The sequence below is a fragment of the Chaetodon auriga genome, chromosome 20 (genome assembly GCF_051107435.1).
Source record: "Chaetodon auriga isolate fChaAug3 chromosome 20, fChaAug3.hap1, whole genome shotgun sequence".
NCBI lineage: Eukaryota > Metazoa > Chordata > Actinopteri > Chaetodontiformes > Chaetodontidae > Chaetodon > Chaetodon auriga.
This window is the reverse complement of record NC_135093.1, coordinates 21,598,267-21,616,637: the sequence shown is the minus strand read 5'-3', so window position 1 is coordinate 21,616,637 and position 18,371 is coordinate 21,598,267. Positions and strand designations below refer to the sequence as shown.

Sequence of the window (18,371 nt, the reverse complement as noted above, 5' to 3'; positions counted from 1 at the left end):
GTACTTCTTGAACTGCTTCAACTCGTGCTTCAACTCATGCATCCTTGCAAAAAGAATTACCTTGCATGTGCCTTGTATCTTCAAAATACTTACACTTAGATTTCTGTATCTTATCAGTTTGTTTGAATACTCAAAATAGATGTTGATGAAAGTGTGCAAATGAAATCCACATGTGAGTCACAAATGTGCCAACGTCACAAAAATGACTAAATGTCCAAATATCAAGTTCAAGTTCAATTTACTTTATTGTCCCCCAATGGGGCAATTTGTTGAATTTGTTGTGCAGCAGATCACACAATCACACACAATACAAAGATTGCCTACCTTGCAGGCATAATGAAAAAATAATAAATAGTGAGTCAATTAAAAGGGGGGGTTCTATAGTTCTTTGCAGAATTAAGAAGCAGAATGGCTGAATTGTGGGAGTTTAAAGCAAGGTCCAGATGGCAAAATCTAAAATTCAGCCAGTAAGTGATGAGAACACTGTCTGACAGGATAGATTCATTTAAGGTGCTGTTCCTATAGAGCTTCCCAAACAAGCCTAAGAGCAGCCCAGGTATACATCATTCCTACCCGTAGATAAGGTAGTTGTTTTCCCAGCGGTAGCGCAACTCTAGGACAAACTCCTGCCAGAGGTGGGCAACAGCCCGAAGCCCACCATGGTTGTAGTTGACCAGACACACACATAGGGCAAGCCGGTAGGTCAGACTGTCACTTGGTGCTGACTTCAGTTGGAGAAATAGGTTCTGGACATAGGGGGACAGCAAACAGAGAGAACGCTGAAAACTGACTTGAAATCTCAGACATCTGCTGGCTGGCACCCCCAATCAAACTGTCAGTGTGTGTGGTAAAAGGGCAAACATACATAGTCAGAGTTTTGTTCTCGCTCAGCTTTCCCACAGGGATTTGACTGTGCAGTTTTATTCTTGCTTTTGTCAGGTGACTTCTCCACAGCAGCATCTGGGAAGAGATACTGACACAGAAAAAAACCCCACAAACCCTTAAATATAAGAGTGCAATTCAATTATACATTTATATAGAATCTATCTATCAGTGTTGAAATGTCTTGCATACTGAGTATTGGGGTAACCCCGCCTATGTGCATAATTGACATTTAGCACAAAGGAGGATATATTTACTGTCCCAGGGGGATATTGTTTTCAAAGCCTGCACATGTTCGTGTCTCACAGGAAAAATGTACAGATAAATGCAATACATACCATAAACACATTATCATAAATGCACATATACATTCACGCCCATATATAAATTACACACACATGTACACATCTATACATATAAATACATAGTATTCTGTGTCTTTGTTTTTTTTGGGGCTGCTACAGCAGACATAACTCCTGGTATAGTGGTTCCTCCATGATTTTAAAGTCCTCTATGTGAGGGAATATGAAGAGTGAATTGAGCTGCTATCCATGGAGGACCTCTGCACACAACTGTGCAGGAAGAAGTGTTATTTACGATACATGTGAAGACTCTGTTAAGTTCTGAACAGACTGAAAATGAAATAAACGTGGCAGTGTGAATGCAAAAAAATAAGCAATGGCAAGATGCAAGTTGACTCAAAAAGATTTCGGGCATTGTAAAACAGGTATTCAAGAGTACGTCGTGACGCATGCTGAATGGAAGCCTGCTTCAGTCACAGGCATGACTTATAGTAAGTGTCTGATATGGGTGCACCCTGATTCAGCCAGAGTGATTTGGTCACAGGGATGGGTTAAATCTGTGACAGCGACAGAGAATGAGGCAGATTGTGGGTTCTATTACTGAGGTGGAGTATATATCTTGAGATGGGTCCTTTAGCCATTTAGCCTAGCCATTTCAACTGTCTAGCATGAAGTTGTAATGAGCTGGAAAAAATTAATTAATTAAAAAATTAATTTTGAACTCATAGTGCACATTGGAATTTCAGTTCATCTTTTTAGATTTATGTGTCAGGCAACTCTTATATTCATCTCCATTTTTAACCCCTAGTTTCCATCGTGTTGGTTTTCTGTAACAATACTACCCATATAAAAGAGTCAGCACAAATAAGCCATACCAGCAGGACAGAATTGAGTACATCAGTATTGAGTGGTGACTCGTCAATCTGTCGGTGGCGTTGGATGTGCTTTCGGGCACTATGCACCATGTTGGAGACAGAAAGTTTGGAGATTGGCACTGTCGCTGCTGGCTCTGTCAGCTTGGATAAAGCAGAGCTGATGTCACTATTTTCTGCAAGGTAAAAAAGAGCAGGTTTTTCCAATCATTAAGCCGTTACCATCAAATATTTTATACTGTATAAATTCTGTACGTATTTAGGTATTTATATATTGTATTTCTGAGGAAACATCGGCATAGAGAGCCGTGTTAATATGTGGCTAAATGCAAACATTTCACAAACACCAGTGAAGGAAATAAGTCGACAAAATGCTTTAGAATATGGTGTGCTTAGTTACATTATAGCACGAACAATAGCATCTATTCCAGTGTTAAACAGTACAACCAATAACCACACCTTTGCCCTCCTCTTCAGCCAGTCCTCTTCCCAGAATCTCTTCTGTAGACTCTTTCCTACAGCAGAGTTTAAAGAACTCTGTCAGAAAGTCACCTGCATGGGAAGAAAAAAATGGGTCAAAACTTTCCAACAGTTTTTACACTGCTTATACCACCCAGATCCTCTGCAAAGACCAAAACCCACTTCTTGAATGACTACGGCCCAATAGTCTTCACCTCCTCCTTACCTGAATCACAGGACCCACCTCTATTTGCACATAGATCATAAAGATCTTCAGATGACACCATTGCTCTAAGCCTCCTCACTGTCCTCTCCCACTTGAACCAGAGGAGCTCATATGTAAGAATGCTGTTCATTGACTGTAGTTCAACATTCAATACGCTTGTGTTCCCTAAACTCGTCATCAAGCTCAAAGACCTAGGGCTAAACACAGCTCTATGTGACTGGATCCTGAACTTCCGATGCGCAGATCCAGATTATCCAGCAACACCACATCTTCCGCCAGGACTCTGAACACCAGTGCCTCTCAGGGCTGTGTACTCAGTTCTCTCCTGTACTCCCTGTTCAGACACAACTGTGTAGCCATCCATAGCTCCAACACCATTAAGCTTGCTAACGACGAGACCATCACTGGCATGATCACTGGTGCCAGTGTGATGGCCTATAGAGAGGAGGTCAGAGCCCTGACATTTTGGTGTCAGGACAACAAACTCTATCTCAATATCAGAAGACAGAAGGCAGACAGGATCATCCCAGTAACCCCAGCAACCACACTACCAGGCTCAGGACAGCTTTATCCCACAGGCCATAAGACTGCTGAACTTTTGAGCTGCCAAATTCATTACTGTCACTTTGCTCTATATACAATATATACAGTACCAGTCAAAAGTTTGGACACACCTGCTCATTCAATGGTTTTTCTTTATATTTTTTCTACATTGTAGATTAAAACTGAAGACATCCAAATTATGAAGAAAGACATATGGAATTATGTAGTAAACAAAAAAGTGTTAAACAAACCAGAATATGTTTTATATTTTAGATTCTTCAAAGAAGCCACCATTTGCTTTGATGACAGCTTTGCACACTCTTGGCCTTCTCTCAGCTTCATGATGTAGTCACCTGGAATGGTTTTCCAACAGTCTAGAAGGAGTTCCCAGAGGTGCTGAGCACTTGTTGGCTGCTTTGTCTTCACTCTGCAGTCCAACTCATCCCAAACCATCCCAATTGGGTTTAGGTCAGGTGATTGTGGAGGCCAGGTCATCTGACACAGCACTTCATCGCTCTCTGTCTTGGTCAAATAGCCCTTAAATAGCCTGGAGGTGTGTTTGGGGTCATTGTCCTGTTGAAAAAGAAATGATGGTCCCACTAAACACAAACCAGATGGGATGGCATATTGCTGCAGAATGCTGTGGTAGCTATGCTGGTTAAGCATGGCTTGAATTTTGAATAAATCACCTACAGTGTCACCAGCAAAGCACCCCCACACCATTACACCTCCTCCTCCATGATTCACAGTGGGAACCACACATGGAGAGACCATTCACTTACCTTTTCTGCATCTCACAAAGACATGGTAGGTGTAGCCAAAAATCTCAAATTTGGACTCATCAGACCAAAGGACACATTTCCACTGGTCTAAAGTCCATTCCTTGTGTTTCTTGGCCCAAGCAATTCACTTCTTCTTGTTGCATGTTTGCAGCAATTTGATCATGAAGGCCTGATTCACACAGTCTCCTCTCCTCTCCCATCAGCAGCTGATATTAAGATATGTCTGTTACTTGAACTCTGTGAAGCATTTATGTGGGTTCTAATCTGAGGTGCTGTTAATTTGCAGTTTATGAGGCTGGTAACTCTGATGAACTTATCCTCTGTAGCAGAGGTAATTCTTGGTCTTCCTTTCCTGTGGCGGTCCTCATGAGAGCCAGTGTCATAGCGTTTGATGGTCTTTGCACTGCACTTGAGGTTACATTCAAAGTTCTTGAAATTTTCCGGATTGACTGATCTTCATGTCATAAAGTAATGATGGACTGTCGTTTCTCTTTACTTTGTTGAGTGGTTCTTGTCATAATATGGATTAGAACAGTAGTCAAATAGGGCCATTCACTGTATAGACCTTTGTATCAACCCTACCTCTGCACAACACAACTGATGGTCTCAAACACATTAAGGCAAGAAATTGCAGAAATTAACTCTTGACAAGGCACACCTGTTAATTGAAAACCATTCCAGGTGACTAACTCATGAAGCTGATTGAGAGAATGCCAAGAGTCTGCAAAGCTGTCATCAAAGCAAATGGTGGCCACTTTGAAGAATCTAAAATACAAAAGATATTCTGGTTTGTTTAACACTTTTTTTTTTTACTACATAATTCCATGTGTTCCTTCATAGTTTGGATGTCTTCAGTAGTAATCTACAATGTAGAAAAAAAAAAAAAACCAAAACATTGAATGAGCAGGTGTGTCCAAACTTTTGACTGGTTTACACACACCAATGCACATCAGTATAAGGATAGCTAGTAGTTTCCACATCACTGTTGCAATGAGATTTACAGTCCTTGTCTCATCTCCCAGGTGCTTCCAGCTGTATAGTTGCTCACTCAACCAGCCCTTATTTTAATGAGAAATCTTAATTTTTTGAAACTGTTTGCCTCTCATTCCCACCGCCATCTTTCAATTAAATAGTGCAGCTAACTAACAGAGGCTGGTAGGGACTTGAGAGGTAAGGTTTATCTTTAGAGATTATATTAATGTTGAATTAACCGAATCAGCCACCAGAAGTCAGCTTGTAATTCTATTCACTTTTATAGACATCACCAGTTTTAGGTGCTCTAGAATTCCAGGAAGCTGATGTCAGATGATGCAACACCCACAGCAGGATCTCCATGAGGCAAGAAGTACCCGGTCTTGCTCAGGACACAGAGACAGTTACTTATATTTTGAGAAAATACAAGTCCTCTGAGGGACGGTTGTCCCATTTCAAAAATCGACAATGGCAAAAAGGAAACTGAGAAATGCAAAACAGTTAACAAATACTGCCAGATGACAGTCAACCACACAAAAGCTTGAGCCAGGCAAAAGGAACCTGAAAGAAGCATTTGGAGCCCTGAGATGAAAAGATGCAGCCTCTTTTCCAATCACACACTAGACTCAACATAGCTGAGGTTTTTAAATCTGCAGTTTTGGAGGGGGAGCTCCACTTGAAGAATAACAACAATCATGGTACTGCTGTCGTTACAGACAACGCAGGAACTGTGGATGTGGCGGTGAGAGAGGCTGGGCTGTCCACACACATAAAGTGTTCTCCATACAATTTTAACCTCGCTTCACCAGCAGGTTTGAACGGAGGAATCTTTGGTATTGTTACATCCCTACTAACTACTATTTTGCCTGAGACATGCAAACACAATCTTTTTTTTTCTAACAAAGGTCCTCTCAGGGACTTCAAGCAATCAGGCAGTTTTATTAACTTATTCTGACACTACTCTTTTAGTAATGGCAAATGCAGGTGTCAGACCACAAAACCTCTAGTGTTGCAAGCAGCAGCTGACAACAGGTCAGGTTGCTAAACTAGTAGGCAGAGCACGCTGACTCCCACTCACAAAATATCTTAGGAATATGGTACAACTTTATTATACATACTGTATACATGAATTTGTTGTAGAGAATGGTGATTTAAAATTATGTTACATGACCATGTAGGGAAACTGTCATTTATCTGTTAAGCACCCATCTGGGGCACCACCTCCATAGAGGAAAATTAAGAACCAAATTAAATCAGTGGATCCACTTCATCAGTTGGATAACAAAAGCCATAAATCCTCCATCTCTACTTTTAAGGATTATACAACAACTTGGTCTTAATGAGAATTTATTAACCTAATATCTACGAAGACACGATAAGTGAAATGACTGATAATTACAACAGTGAAAGTGGAACTAACTACTGTCCAGCGTTTGTTCTGGTTCAACCCGTCCAGTGGTTTTCTTTTGTATCCTCCACTCTGGAAAAAATACTGAAATAAATACTGGCCTTTTACTAATGTAAAAAGTTTGTGTTATAGATTACATGAAATAGATGGTTACTTAGTGTATATGCAAGTACACAGGTCTACATACTGTATATATAGCATGGTTAGATATTTATTTGACAGTGATGAGTTGTACATATCAAAAAATTATTTAAACTGTAAATTACATAATTTATCATTTACAATTACAATGGGTGTTTTGGGGTGTTACAGGGTTTCTGACACTACATGACTGACTGATGACTATGAACTGTTGGTCAGAGTGATGGTGTGTGGAAGGTATCTGTTCTGTTCTTCTATAAGGCTGTTTTGCTGTGCAGTGACTGCAAGAGGGAAGAAGGCAGAACAGGATTTATCCAGGGTGTGATGAGTTTGCTGTGATGCTTCCTGTCTTCCATTCAGGAGCACCAAAGGCACCAATGATTTTTTTCTGTCATGCTGACTGCAGTAAAAACCCTGTCCTGTATGGTGACTGATCCAAACCACAGTGATGGATGTACAGAGAACAGACTGGATGATTGCAGTCAGTGTAGAACAGGAACAGCAGTTCCTGTACTTCCTGAGCTGGGTCTTTTGATGATTGTTGGTCCACTGTTATCTCCACAGTTTTGGTTGTTATGACCTTGGCTGGTTGTTTGGTTGGGTAGGTTGTGAAATGTCTGAGTCAGAGTAGGTGAGGGGTGTGAATGTTGGCTTATTAATTCTACAGTAAAACACAGTCAGGTCATCAGACAGTTGATGGTTCTCTACAGTGTGGTTTCTTGCAGCTGGTATTGTCTGACAAGCCTTTCTTCATTGACACAGGGTCACTGGCTGAAAACCCGTTTTTAAGCGTTTCAGTGTAAATTCTCTTCGCTACTCTGGTCTCCTTTTTCAGTATGTTTCTGGCCTAGTTGTACAGGATTCAGTCTCCACTTCTGTAGGCCTCCTCCTTGGCCTGACAAAGCTGCCTGAGTTTAGCTGTAAGCCAAGGTCTGTTGTTGTTACAAATACAGAAATTCAAGTTGGTGACATACATATCCTCAAAAACCTGATATAAGAGGGTCAGTGAATTCATCCAAGTCTGTAGTTGCAGCCCTAAAAACATTCCACAACAGTCAGTGCTGTCAAAGAAGGCCTGAAATTTCAGCTTTGCCTCATTGTTCCTCACCATCTTGACCACAGGCTTAGGAGATTTAGTTTCAGCTCGTAAGTTGGGAGAAGATGAACCAGACAGTGAGATCAGACAGTCTCAAAGCAGCACCAGGGGCAGAGCGATAAGTGTCTTATCATATGGTGAGTAAATGGACTGTATTTCTATAGCACTTTTCTAGTCTGATGACCACTCAGAGCACTTTTACAACACAAGTCTGCATTTAACCTTTCACACTTACATTCATATGATAGTGGCTAGGTCACCTGCACATTATAAGCTTTTAACCATTCACACACAATCGCACACCAATGACAGCATTGGGAGCAATTTGGGAGCAATTTGGGGTTCAGTATCTTGCCCAAGGATTCATCCACTTGTAGACTACAGGGGCAAGGGACTGAAGCACGAACCTTCTAATAAGTGGACAACCACTCTACCTTCTGAGTCACAGCCACCTTTTCTAACATATTGTAGGGGCAATCAGACCCATTATTTTCATTTAGTGATGTAGGTCTGGTGGGTGGGTGGATGGACAGGCGGGTGGGTTGGGCAATACTTGGGATCAGACAAAAAAAAAATAAAAAATAAAATAAAATAAAAAGTTCTGACCATCACTTTCTTTTTAATGGCAACCTGTTCTTTAAGACTAAAAGGGAATTTCTGGTTGAAAAGAGATTCCTAGATGGCAAGGCAGAGGCAATGTTCTGCAATATGAGATCACTTGAGTTACACAGCTATGACTGCTCTTTAAATGCCATTGTTGGAACATTTCAACAACACCTGGTCACCAGCTTTAAATACTGCTGCTCCACTAAAGGGTGAACTCCCTTGTTCACAGTTTGCCTTCAAGAACACTGTAATCATCTGCTGCTGCTTTATTGGAGGTTTCCAGCAAGAGCCAAAAGAAAATTGGGGATTCAGGCTTTGTCAATTACACCCTAAAGCTTTGAAACACACTACCTATAGATGTCAGGGAAGCCAGCTCACTAAATATTGTTAAAAGAAAGTTAAAAACCGAATCTCTTCACTTAGGCCTTTAACTAGCTATGACTGTCTTGATACAGGCCTGGAACTTTAGCACTTTGCCCAGCACAGTAGCACTTCTTTTTAAATGTTGAATTGTACATGAATTTATGCATCCTATGTTCTCCATTTTTAACTTTGGTGTATTACTACCATTCAGTAGGTTTTATTTTCCATGTTATATATTCTCTTTATAAAAGACTGTTGTGTATGTTTTTTTTTTTCCCAGGGCATCTTTATTAACTCACAAAATACCCATAGTCAGGTAAAACCCAAAGGAAGACGTTCAGGGATTGGCTGAAAAAGGCTTATTTCGGTTAATCAAGACTGGTGGTGAACCTGTGTCTGTCAGGAATATGGGATGCTCTGTTATGTTTGTTTGCTTCAGAGGCCTAGACACCGGATGGTAGAAAATACTTTCTGAGTTCTTGCCTATTAAGTCTCAAATTACTGATCGCCACTGTAGTAAAGGAATAAGAAGTGTTCAAGTGTTTTTACCGCAAGCAAAACAGTATATACATGCCATCATTCAAATAGTAAACTAATCAAGGCCTCACTGTGGAAGAGCATTTCATTCTATTTCAAAATTCTTGAAACAGGATGACTGGTATTGGAAACAGGTGAAACAATATAATCTCATTGAAATATTACATACTGTGTTTAAAAAAAATGCCTACCAGACACCAAGGGATTCAGCTTACCCAGTAAACATTGAGGGTTTTCAGCTGTTCTGACTCGGACTGACCAGTGGGGAGCTTGGAGAGGGTCAAGGTCACTGCGGGACCACAGAAACAGAGTATATGGTTAAATCACATAGCCTGCTGCGGATCCACATTTCTGTCAAGATTACAAACCACAGACTAAATCTACAATAGATTTTTCTTTTAAGACCTCTACACATGATATGCACACAGCCCTTACTTGTACATTAAATAAACAAAAAAGGATGAATCAGAAATTGAATCTTCCAAGACTCTGAGTAGACAGGCCAGTGTACATGTTTCAGCCAGCAGGAGCACTGAAGCCAAAAGTTAACAAGGACAGACAACCTTTGTCAACAGTTGTAAGGAGGAACAATAATAATAACATTCAGCATCTAAACTGAACTCTTATATGCTAAAGCTGACTAGCTATTTAGCTGTCTAGCCTGCAAACTGATGTCAACAGTGCACTTTTTTCATAGTGGATGTTTTGACTGCTCCTTCAAAAGCCATTCCCTAACCCCATGTGTTTACAGTCCAGTTGAAAAATGTAGACAGAAACAGTCTCTGCATATACAGATATTTCTCTAGTGAACAACATGAAATCTTTCAAAGATCAACATGAAGGAGTGTGTTGTTGTAGTGGGAGTCACAGAGAGTCCACATAGAGAAAACAGGACACTCTTACCTGTAGACATCATTATCTACAACTATGCCTTCCGTCAGATGAGGCCAAGTGGCGGCAAGATGAAGCTCACTACAACAGCCAAAAACAGACAAAATAATGAATTTTGTTTTGCAGTGAGATTAAGACATTCATTATATAATAGTTTATTCTTATGTGTTTTTGTGATCAACTGTATTATTTATGTGAACATAAAAACATACAGAAACAAAAATATATAAAATTCACAGGATCTCACTGAAATCAAGAGGACATAACATCAAAAACGCATTTTTACATGTGATAAAATTGTCATATCTACTGCACAAACTGTGGGGGACTGAAATGTGATCAAAGCCAAATGAAAACACGCAATTTCAGTTTTTGAAATGTACTGGAAGGTCATCTAAATTACAATGCCTTTACCTGATTGGCTCCTCACAGGCTCCAAATGGAAGCTTCCCAAACTCCACCCCTCCCACCTCACCTCCAAGAAGTGTGTCAAAGTCTGCCAGAAAGCCAAACAAAATACACAATAGAAAAAACAGCTGCACTACACAGCAATAAAACTGTCATCATCAAAAACTGAGTATTTACACATGACAAGCACCAGTCAGAGTGGTCATCAAGAGCAGCATTCAATGGCTGTGAAGGGAGACTGGGGACATTATTCATTATTTGCTACCTAGTGCACACAAATTGACTTTCATACATTTTCAGTGTCATTAGTTCAAAACGTGTGTGCACTATGCAGTCACAAATATTAACTCTTTTTTGCAATAATTCTCGGATTCAGCATTAAATTAAATACACTTAAAAACATAGTGTTTCCCTTTGGATTTTTTTCCGGGAGTGGTGCTGACACGAGTTTTATTTTGCGCCACTGTAAGATATTTAGTGCATTCACGGACACGAGTAAGGCTTTAGACATACAGTGCCTTGCAAAAGTATTCACCCCCCTATTTTGTTACATTACGACCTGTAATTTAAATGTTTTTTAATCTGAATTTTATGCCACGGATCTGCACAAAATAGTCTAAGTTGGTGAAGTGAAATGTGAAAAATATATATAAAAAAGAATTCTAAAAAATAAAAACTGAAAAATTGCAAGTGCATATGGATTCACCCCCTTTGCTATGAAGTCACATAATTAGTGAAATGAAGCCCACCTGTCTGCAATCTAAGTGTCACATGATCTGTCAGTATAAACACACCTTTTCCGAAAAGCCCCAGGGGCTGCAACACCACTAAGCAAGAGGCATCACACCATGAAGACCAAGGAGCTCTTCAAACAAGTCAGGGACAAACTTGTTGAGAAGTACAGGGTTGGGTTATAAACAAATATCCAAATCTTTGATGATCCCCCGGAGCACCGTCAAATCCATTATCTTTAAATGGAAAGAACATGGTACCACAACAAACCTGCCAACAGAGGGACGCCCACCAAAACTCACAGACCAGGGCATTATTCAGAGAAGCGGCACAGAGACCAAAGGTAATCCTGAAGGAGTTGCAGAGTTCTGCAACAGAGAGTGGAGTATTTGTCCATTGGACCACAATAAGCCTTACACTCCACAGAGCTGGGCTTTATGGAAGAGTGGCCAGAAAAAAGTCATTACTTCGTGTTAAAAATAAGGAGGCACATTTTAAGTTTGACAAAAAGCATGTGGGCGACTCCCCAAATGTATGGAGGAAGGTGCTCTGTCAGATGAGACTAAAATTGAACTTTTCGGCCACCAAGGAAAAGCTATGTCTGCCGCAAACCCAACCCATCCCATCACCCCAAGAACACCATCCCCACAGTGAAACATGGTGGTGGCAGCATCGTCCTGTGGGGATGTTTTTCAGCAGCAGGGACTGCGAAACTGATCTGAGTCGAGGGAAAGATGGATGGTGCTAAATACAGGGATATTCTTGAGGAAAACCTGTTTCAGTCTGCCTGTGATTTGAGACTGGCACTGAGGTTCACCTTCCAGCAGGACAATAACCCAAAGTATACTGCTAAAGCAACACCTGAGTGGTTTAAGGGGACACATTTAAATGTGTTGGAATGGCCTAGTCAACGTCCAGACCTCAATCCAATTGAGAATCTGTGGTCAGACTTCAAGTTTGCTGTTCACAGGTGAAAACCATCCAACATGAAGTAGCTGGAGCAGTTTTGCCTTGAGCAATGGGCAAAAATCCCAGTGGCAAGATGTGGCAAGCTCATAGAGACATCCAAAGTGACTTGCAGCTGTAATTGCTGCAAAAGGTGGCTCTAAAAAGTACTGACTTCAGGGGGATGAATAGTTATGCACGCTGAAGTTTTGTCATTTTGTCCTATTTGTTGCTTGCTTCACAAAAAAAAAAAAAAAAAAAAAAAAAAATCACATCTTTAAAGTTGTAGGCATGTTCTGTAAATGATGATGATGCAAACCCTCAAACATTTTAATTCCAGATTGTGAGGCAACAAAACACAAAAAATGCCAGGGGGGTGAATACTTTGCCAGCCACTGTATATTGTACTACTTTCAAATGTCAATTGACTTTACCAAAATGCCTATGTCCTGTGATTGGTCTTACTTCTCCTCCTCTCTCCTGTACTTCTGTTCTGCCTCTTTCCTCTGTCTCTCTACTGTCCTCTCACCTCATTTCATACCCTTCTCACCTGTACTACGAGTCATCCTGTCTTACAGTGGAATGCATGAAATAAAGCGCTTGATTGAGCAACCAACAAGAATAAAATCAAATAACTCCTACTCTGCATCTTCACATTTCACAAACAGGAGATAAAATAAGTGCCCACCTCCCAATCTCCTCAGCTTCATCATGACTATCATCAGCCTCTCTTTTGCTTACCAACCAGTTTACCAAACTCATCTGAAAATTCAAGAAACACGTAATTTGACTAACAAGCTCAGTGTACTGAAATTTACAGCAATCACATTTGGAAAAATGTGTGCTACATACGATTTTCAACACTGGCCAAAAATGACATTCAAATAGTATTCACATGATATATTTGAATATCCTTTTATTTGGAATTATGCTCATGTTATAGCACACACACCAAAGGCAAATCACAAGGCCTATATTCACCGCTTGAGTGGGAATGGGAAACAATCAATCACCAGCACAGGAATGAGAAAAGTTCAGGAAAGTGTAATTTTCTTTGAATGAGTGTCATGCTGGCAAGTCAATAACCAGATCAAACAAAAGCAGTCACTTCCACTGCTAAACAGAGAAAGTAAATGGACTGTAATTATATAGCCCTTTTCTAGTCTGACAACCACTCAAAGTGCTTTTACAACAAGTCTGCATTCACCCATTCACATACATTCATATAGCAGCTAAGCCACCTCTTCATTATGAGCGTTATCCATTCACTTAATTTGGGGTTCAGCATCTTGCCTAAAGATACTTCGACATGTAGGCCAGGGATTGAACCACTGACCTTCTGATTGGTGGACAAATGCTCTACCTCCTGAGCCACAGCCACCCCAAAGTCATTCCACTTGGAGGAAATTGGTTGAGATTATTGATGTCCCCAATGGGAAATTTGACAGTGAATTGATGTAACATTACGGTGAACTCATTACTTTTGGTGTGTGTGCGTTGGTATGGAGAATTCAACATTTTCAATAATACAGTTTAGTGGTCTTTACAATATCTGATCCTTTTGGTGTTATTCTCTCTCTCTCTCTCTCTCTCTCTCTCTCTCTCTCTCTCTCTCTCTGACTATACAGTTAGCTAAATGACAGGCTTTCCATAAAGACAAAGAGAGTACGCTCTTTGATGAAGAGGAGTGTCTGACCATTGAACTGTTCCATCTTGTCTCTACATTTTCGTTGAACTTTGTTGTAATAGGTAGGTGGCAGAGCCACAACCCTTGCATGTCCCTGAACCTGGCTGCTTAACATAAGGATAGTGAGTTTGTTGCATTTGGAGAGATTTTTATATGGCAGTGGTACTAATCATTTAGCAACAGTGCTGCACCACTGTTGAATTCATTTAATGGAAACATTTAAACAGCATGTAAATATTTTGTGGTTTTCTGATTGGATATTTCTTTTTGCAGTATCTATTCAGACTTACCACCACAAGAGCTCCTCATATATACAGTATACATAAGGAGCTATTGGGATGTTTGTTCATGTACATGTTCATATGCAAATTTGAGGCTGTTGAAAAAACCTGCATGACATCTCAGCCAGTGTTCATCAACAAGCTGAGGTGAGGGAGACTTTCAAAATCAAATCACGACAGAAGCTAGTTTAGTAAAAACAAAGCTACCATGGCTGTGGTCTCCAGAGTTCATTTCGCAAGCCAGCATCTATACATGGAAACCATTGTCTGACTGTCATACAAAAAAATGTGTAGCAATTGTTGACATCATTGATGATTATCATAATAATATAATATTATTGTACCTGTGTTGTACTTTCACATCGCAACAGCCCTGTTGTGAAACGACTATTTGATTATTGGTAATATGTAACTGTATCATCTTCTGTTCTGTATGTCCTACCAGGAGGTTGCTGCGGCCATGAATACTGCTGCCAGTCCTGGAGAATGTAGGTAAAACGAATGGCAATGTTGACTGGAGGTACAGGGGACAAGATACAACCCTGAGGAGAAACAAAAACAGAAAAATAAGATGGTTGAGGAACTCTCTGCATTAAGCAGTCTGCACTATTTATGCTTGGCAGCCTTTTCTGACCAAAATGTTCCCACAACTACAGAACAAAAGAAACTACACTCAGGAACTAAACTAAGAAAGTTTGTGCATGTGTGTACATCTGAAGACCAAATTTTCATACATGTGGAAACAACAGCATGAACTCAACTGGAGCTATCACAGAAGAAAACACTGCACAGATTCAAGCAGACTTACCACAATTCCTCTTCGCAACATTCATAATAAAAACAAAATCTATGCAAATCCAGGCCTGGAATTATGTCATTTTTAGGGAAAAGACACGTTGGCCTTTGAGAAATACCAATTTATTGGGGCATCAGAGCCAAAATGTAAGGCATGAAGGCCAAAACCAATGATCCACATTTATAATAACTACTGACCTGTATCCAACTTAACCTTTTTAAGTAAAATTCTAGAAAAACTGGTTTTTAACCAAGTCAATGACTTTTTAAACAGAAACAACATTCTAGAGAGACATCAGTCTGGTTTTAGGATGAACCACAGTACCGAGACAGCACTTTTAAAGATTTTAAACAACATCAGGTGGAACTTAAACAAGAAACTCACAGTCTTGGTTCTACTGGATCGAAGCGCCGCCTTTGATGCAGTAGACCATCACATTTTATTAAATAGACTCAGACACCTGGTTGGCCTCTCTGGTACTGTTTTTAACTGGTTCTGCTCTTATCTCACAGAGTGATGTTTTCGTGCAAGTATGCGGCCAATAGATACCCTTTTTTAACTGCATTTTAGATTTCAAGTCATGGATGGCAGGGAATTTCCCACAGCTCAACCAGGACAAAACAGAGGTTTTAGTTATAGGTCCTAAAGGCCAGACTGAGAAGCTTTTACCAAAACTACAAGATCTTAAACTGACACAATCTGTAAAAACCTGGGCGTGATTTTTGACTCCAAGCTGATTTTATCCCACATCTTAAGAACATAGCCAGAGTCCGCCCGTTTCTCTCTCAGGCCAGCACAGAGGTGCTAATGCATGCTTTTATTTCCTGTCGTTTAGATTACTGTAATGCCCTGGTCTTCCCAAAAAGAGTATTGCAAACCTCCAATTACTGCAAAACTCACACACGCGTGCTGACAAAGACCACAGGGTAGGCCCACATTACACCAGTTTTAGAGTCGCTGCATTGGCTCCCTGTCTGCTTCAGGAACGATTTTAAGGTTCTTTTACTAGTTTTTAAAAGTCTTAACGGCCTTGCGCTCTCTTACTTATCTGACCTGCTTTTACTGTATCAACTCTCGCGGACCCTGAGGTCCTCCGACACCGGCCTTTTATCCATACCAAAGGCCAGAACAAAAACCCACGGTGAGGCGGCATTTAGTCATTATGCCCCACACCTGTGGAACAGCCTGCCAGAAAGCCTAAGGACTTCAGAGACTGTTGATATTTGTAAAAGATGGTTAAAGACATACCTTTTTAATCAAATTAATCAATCAAAAAAGACACACACACAAATCTTGAAATGTGAGATACATGATTTTTGTTTGGTAAGCATTGTTCCACTACACTAATAAAGAGTTTCTCAATGTTTGTTGGATTCTTCAAACCAATTCTCACTCCTTATGGCGTGTGATATAATGTCTCATTTCTCAGTACCTATAAAAATCGCTCTGAGGAAGCTCAAACTCATTTTGGGGCTGGGAGAAAAAAACTTAACCTCTCTTTTATCAAATAACTAATTTATCATGTTCAGGGCCCTTTCCACCCACCTTCTAAACCCATTATCTCACATGGATGGAAGACGGTCAATATCAACCAATACTGACATAGCATTTGACAGAGAGATTTCCCAGACATTCATTGTATGTTTTATCCATTCGTTTAGGATTTTAAGTGTTCTATAAAACTTGATATTCAAGAAGTGCATTGCTGACAGAGGCTTAGTGCCTTAGCCAAACTTTGTTCTATTTGGACACATCCAGTCCTTATATCATTTTTCATCCATGACACTTCTGCATTAAGTTGAGCAGCCCAACAGTAATATTTGAGATTAGGTAGATCAAGGCCACATCTTTTGGAGTGTTGTCAGCCTTATCCTATGTCTTTTATTTTGCCAAATACACTTTTATAAAAGTCTATTAGCAAATTAAATGTGGATACAGTCCTAACAGCAACTAATAAACTCTATGAACGTTCGTAGTTAGCTAACATTATGCAGTAATATGTTTGTAAACTTTAAAACACATGTGTATTAATACTTGCGCCGTACAGCATTTAGCTGTTGTGCTTATCACATAACGTTAATTGTAAGCTAGCAGGTTAGCTGTTAATGTTTCATCAATCAACTCAGTGATTAACCCTCCTCTTTGCCAGCATTTGGAAGCACGTCGTGACATTTGTGAGCAGTTTCACCATCATTTCATTAGAGATATAGACATTTGACTTCACACCTGTGACCAGAAATTTCCTCATCTCTACTGGACTCTCTGCAAGTAGGTCTCATTTCAAGCAAAATTTCAATGCTAAAATTAGAGGAGCTAATCTCCCACTATTGGCAGGTGGAGGTGACCATCTTGGACCTTGCACCACCTCAGAGTTCAGTTCACAGAAGCATCATAGCTCCCAAGTATACTTACAAGTTCACTTCTCCCTGACCAACTGGTCTGAAAAAAAGAACCATTGGACGACCTAAACAACAGTAATGGTATCTGGTAGGATAAATATAGAAACAAGATAAATGTGTGATCATGCTTGGTACAAGTACGCCTCTGAGCAAAATCTGGTGTGACCAGTTTGGTGCAAAACAAAACTCTCCTTTTAAGTTTTCATATCAGTCAATGTGGACCAAACAGGCATTATAGTTCACTTGCATTACACCAAAAAAGTTTGATGTGAAAGTAATCCAAAAATCATAAAACATGTAGTTGAAAGAGGAAATGTCTGTTCATACATAACCCTAAAAGGGAGAGCAAAAAATACAGAAAGAAAGGCTAATCGAGGATTGGACTGTGTTAGAGCTGGGTGATACATGAGATTAATTCCATTTAGTCATTTTTCCTAATGTGTCTTGCTCCATAGTACTTACTATCTTTGACTTGAAGATGTCAAGCAGTCCAGACAGGTGATTGTACTGACTTGGCACCTTGCGAAGGTGGACCATCTCAAAGTCAGTGCGTGCACCTGGCCCCTGGCACTCTCCAACATACATACGTCTCCACTTCTGCTGGATCTGCACAAACATGGGCACCTGGCTGAATGCGCAAAATAAAGAGGAGCAGGCATTACTACGAAGAATTTGATGTGTTCACTCTATCTCTTGAATACCGCTTACATCCACTGGCAGGTTCTCTCAACCAGATAGCTACTCTGGAGCTACATAACGAATAACAGAGCAACTGCAGGTTCACTCTGTGAATTTAAACTGCATTGACTGATAATAAAATGAGCAAAATCACATCTAAACTCTCCAAATTAGACACATTGATATAAATTCTTTGCAGAGGAGGTATATGTTTGTCAGCTTTTGCCTCATTACACAAGAGGGCTTTCTAAGCAAAGTATGCCAAGTTTGAATTTGTCTCCATAGGAGGTATGTTCAGACAAAACATACATGAAATTTTCTTAGATTTTAGTTTTGTTTGAGGTCACACTTTTAAAAGGCCATAA

At 40.1% G+C, this 18,371-nt stretch overlaps 1 protein-coding gene across 2 annotated transcripts in view; it reads right to left on the bottom strand.

The window, feature by feature from the left end:
* rab3gap1 (RAB3 GTPase activating protein subunit 1) overlaps positions 1–18,371 on the bottom strand; it is a 65,539-nt gene that overhangs the window by 29,972 nt on the left and 17,196 nt on the right. For both annotated transcript variants that reach the window (XM_076759304.1, XM_076759305.1), the window contains exons 7-15: positions 17,791–17,956; positions 14,576–14,675; positions 10,495–10,576; positions 10,093–10,161; positions 9,405–9,478; positions 2,516–2,608; positions 2,060–2,232; positions 866–973; positions 574–746 (exon numbers count right to left, since the gene is read on the bottom strand). In XM_076759304.1, the coding sequence (XP_076615419.1) occupies positions 574–746; positions 866–973; positions 2,060–2,232; positions 2,516–2,608; positions 9,405–9,478; positions 10,093–10,161; positions 10,495–10,576; positions 14,576–14,675; positions 17,791–17,956 (1,038 nt within the window). The remainder of the gene's footprint in view (positions 1–573; positions 747–865; positions 974–2,059; positions 2,233–2,515; positions 2,609–9,404; positions 9,479–10,092; positions 10,162–10,494; positions 10,577–14,575; positions 14,676–17,790; positions 17,957–18,371) is intronic.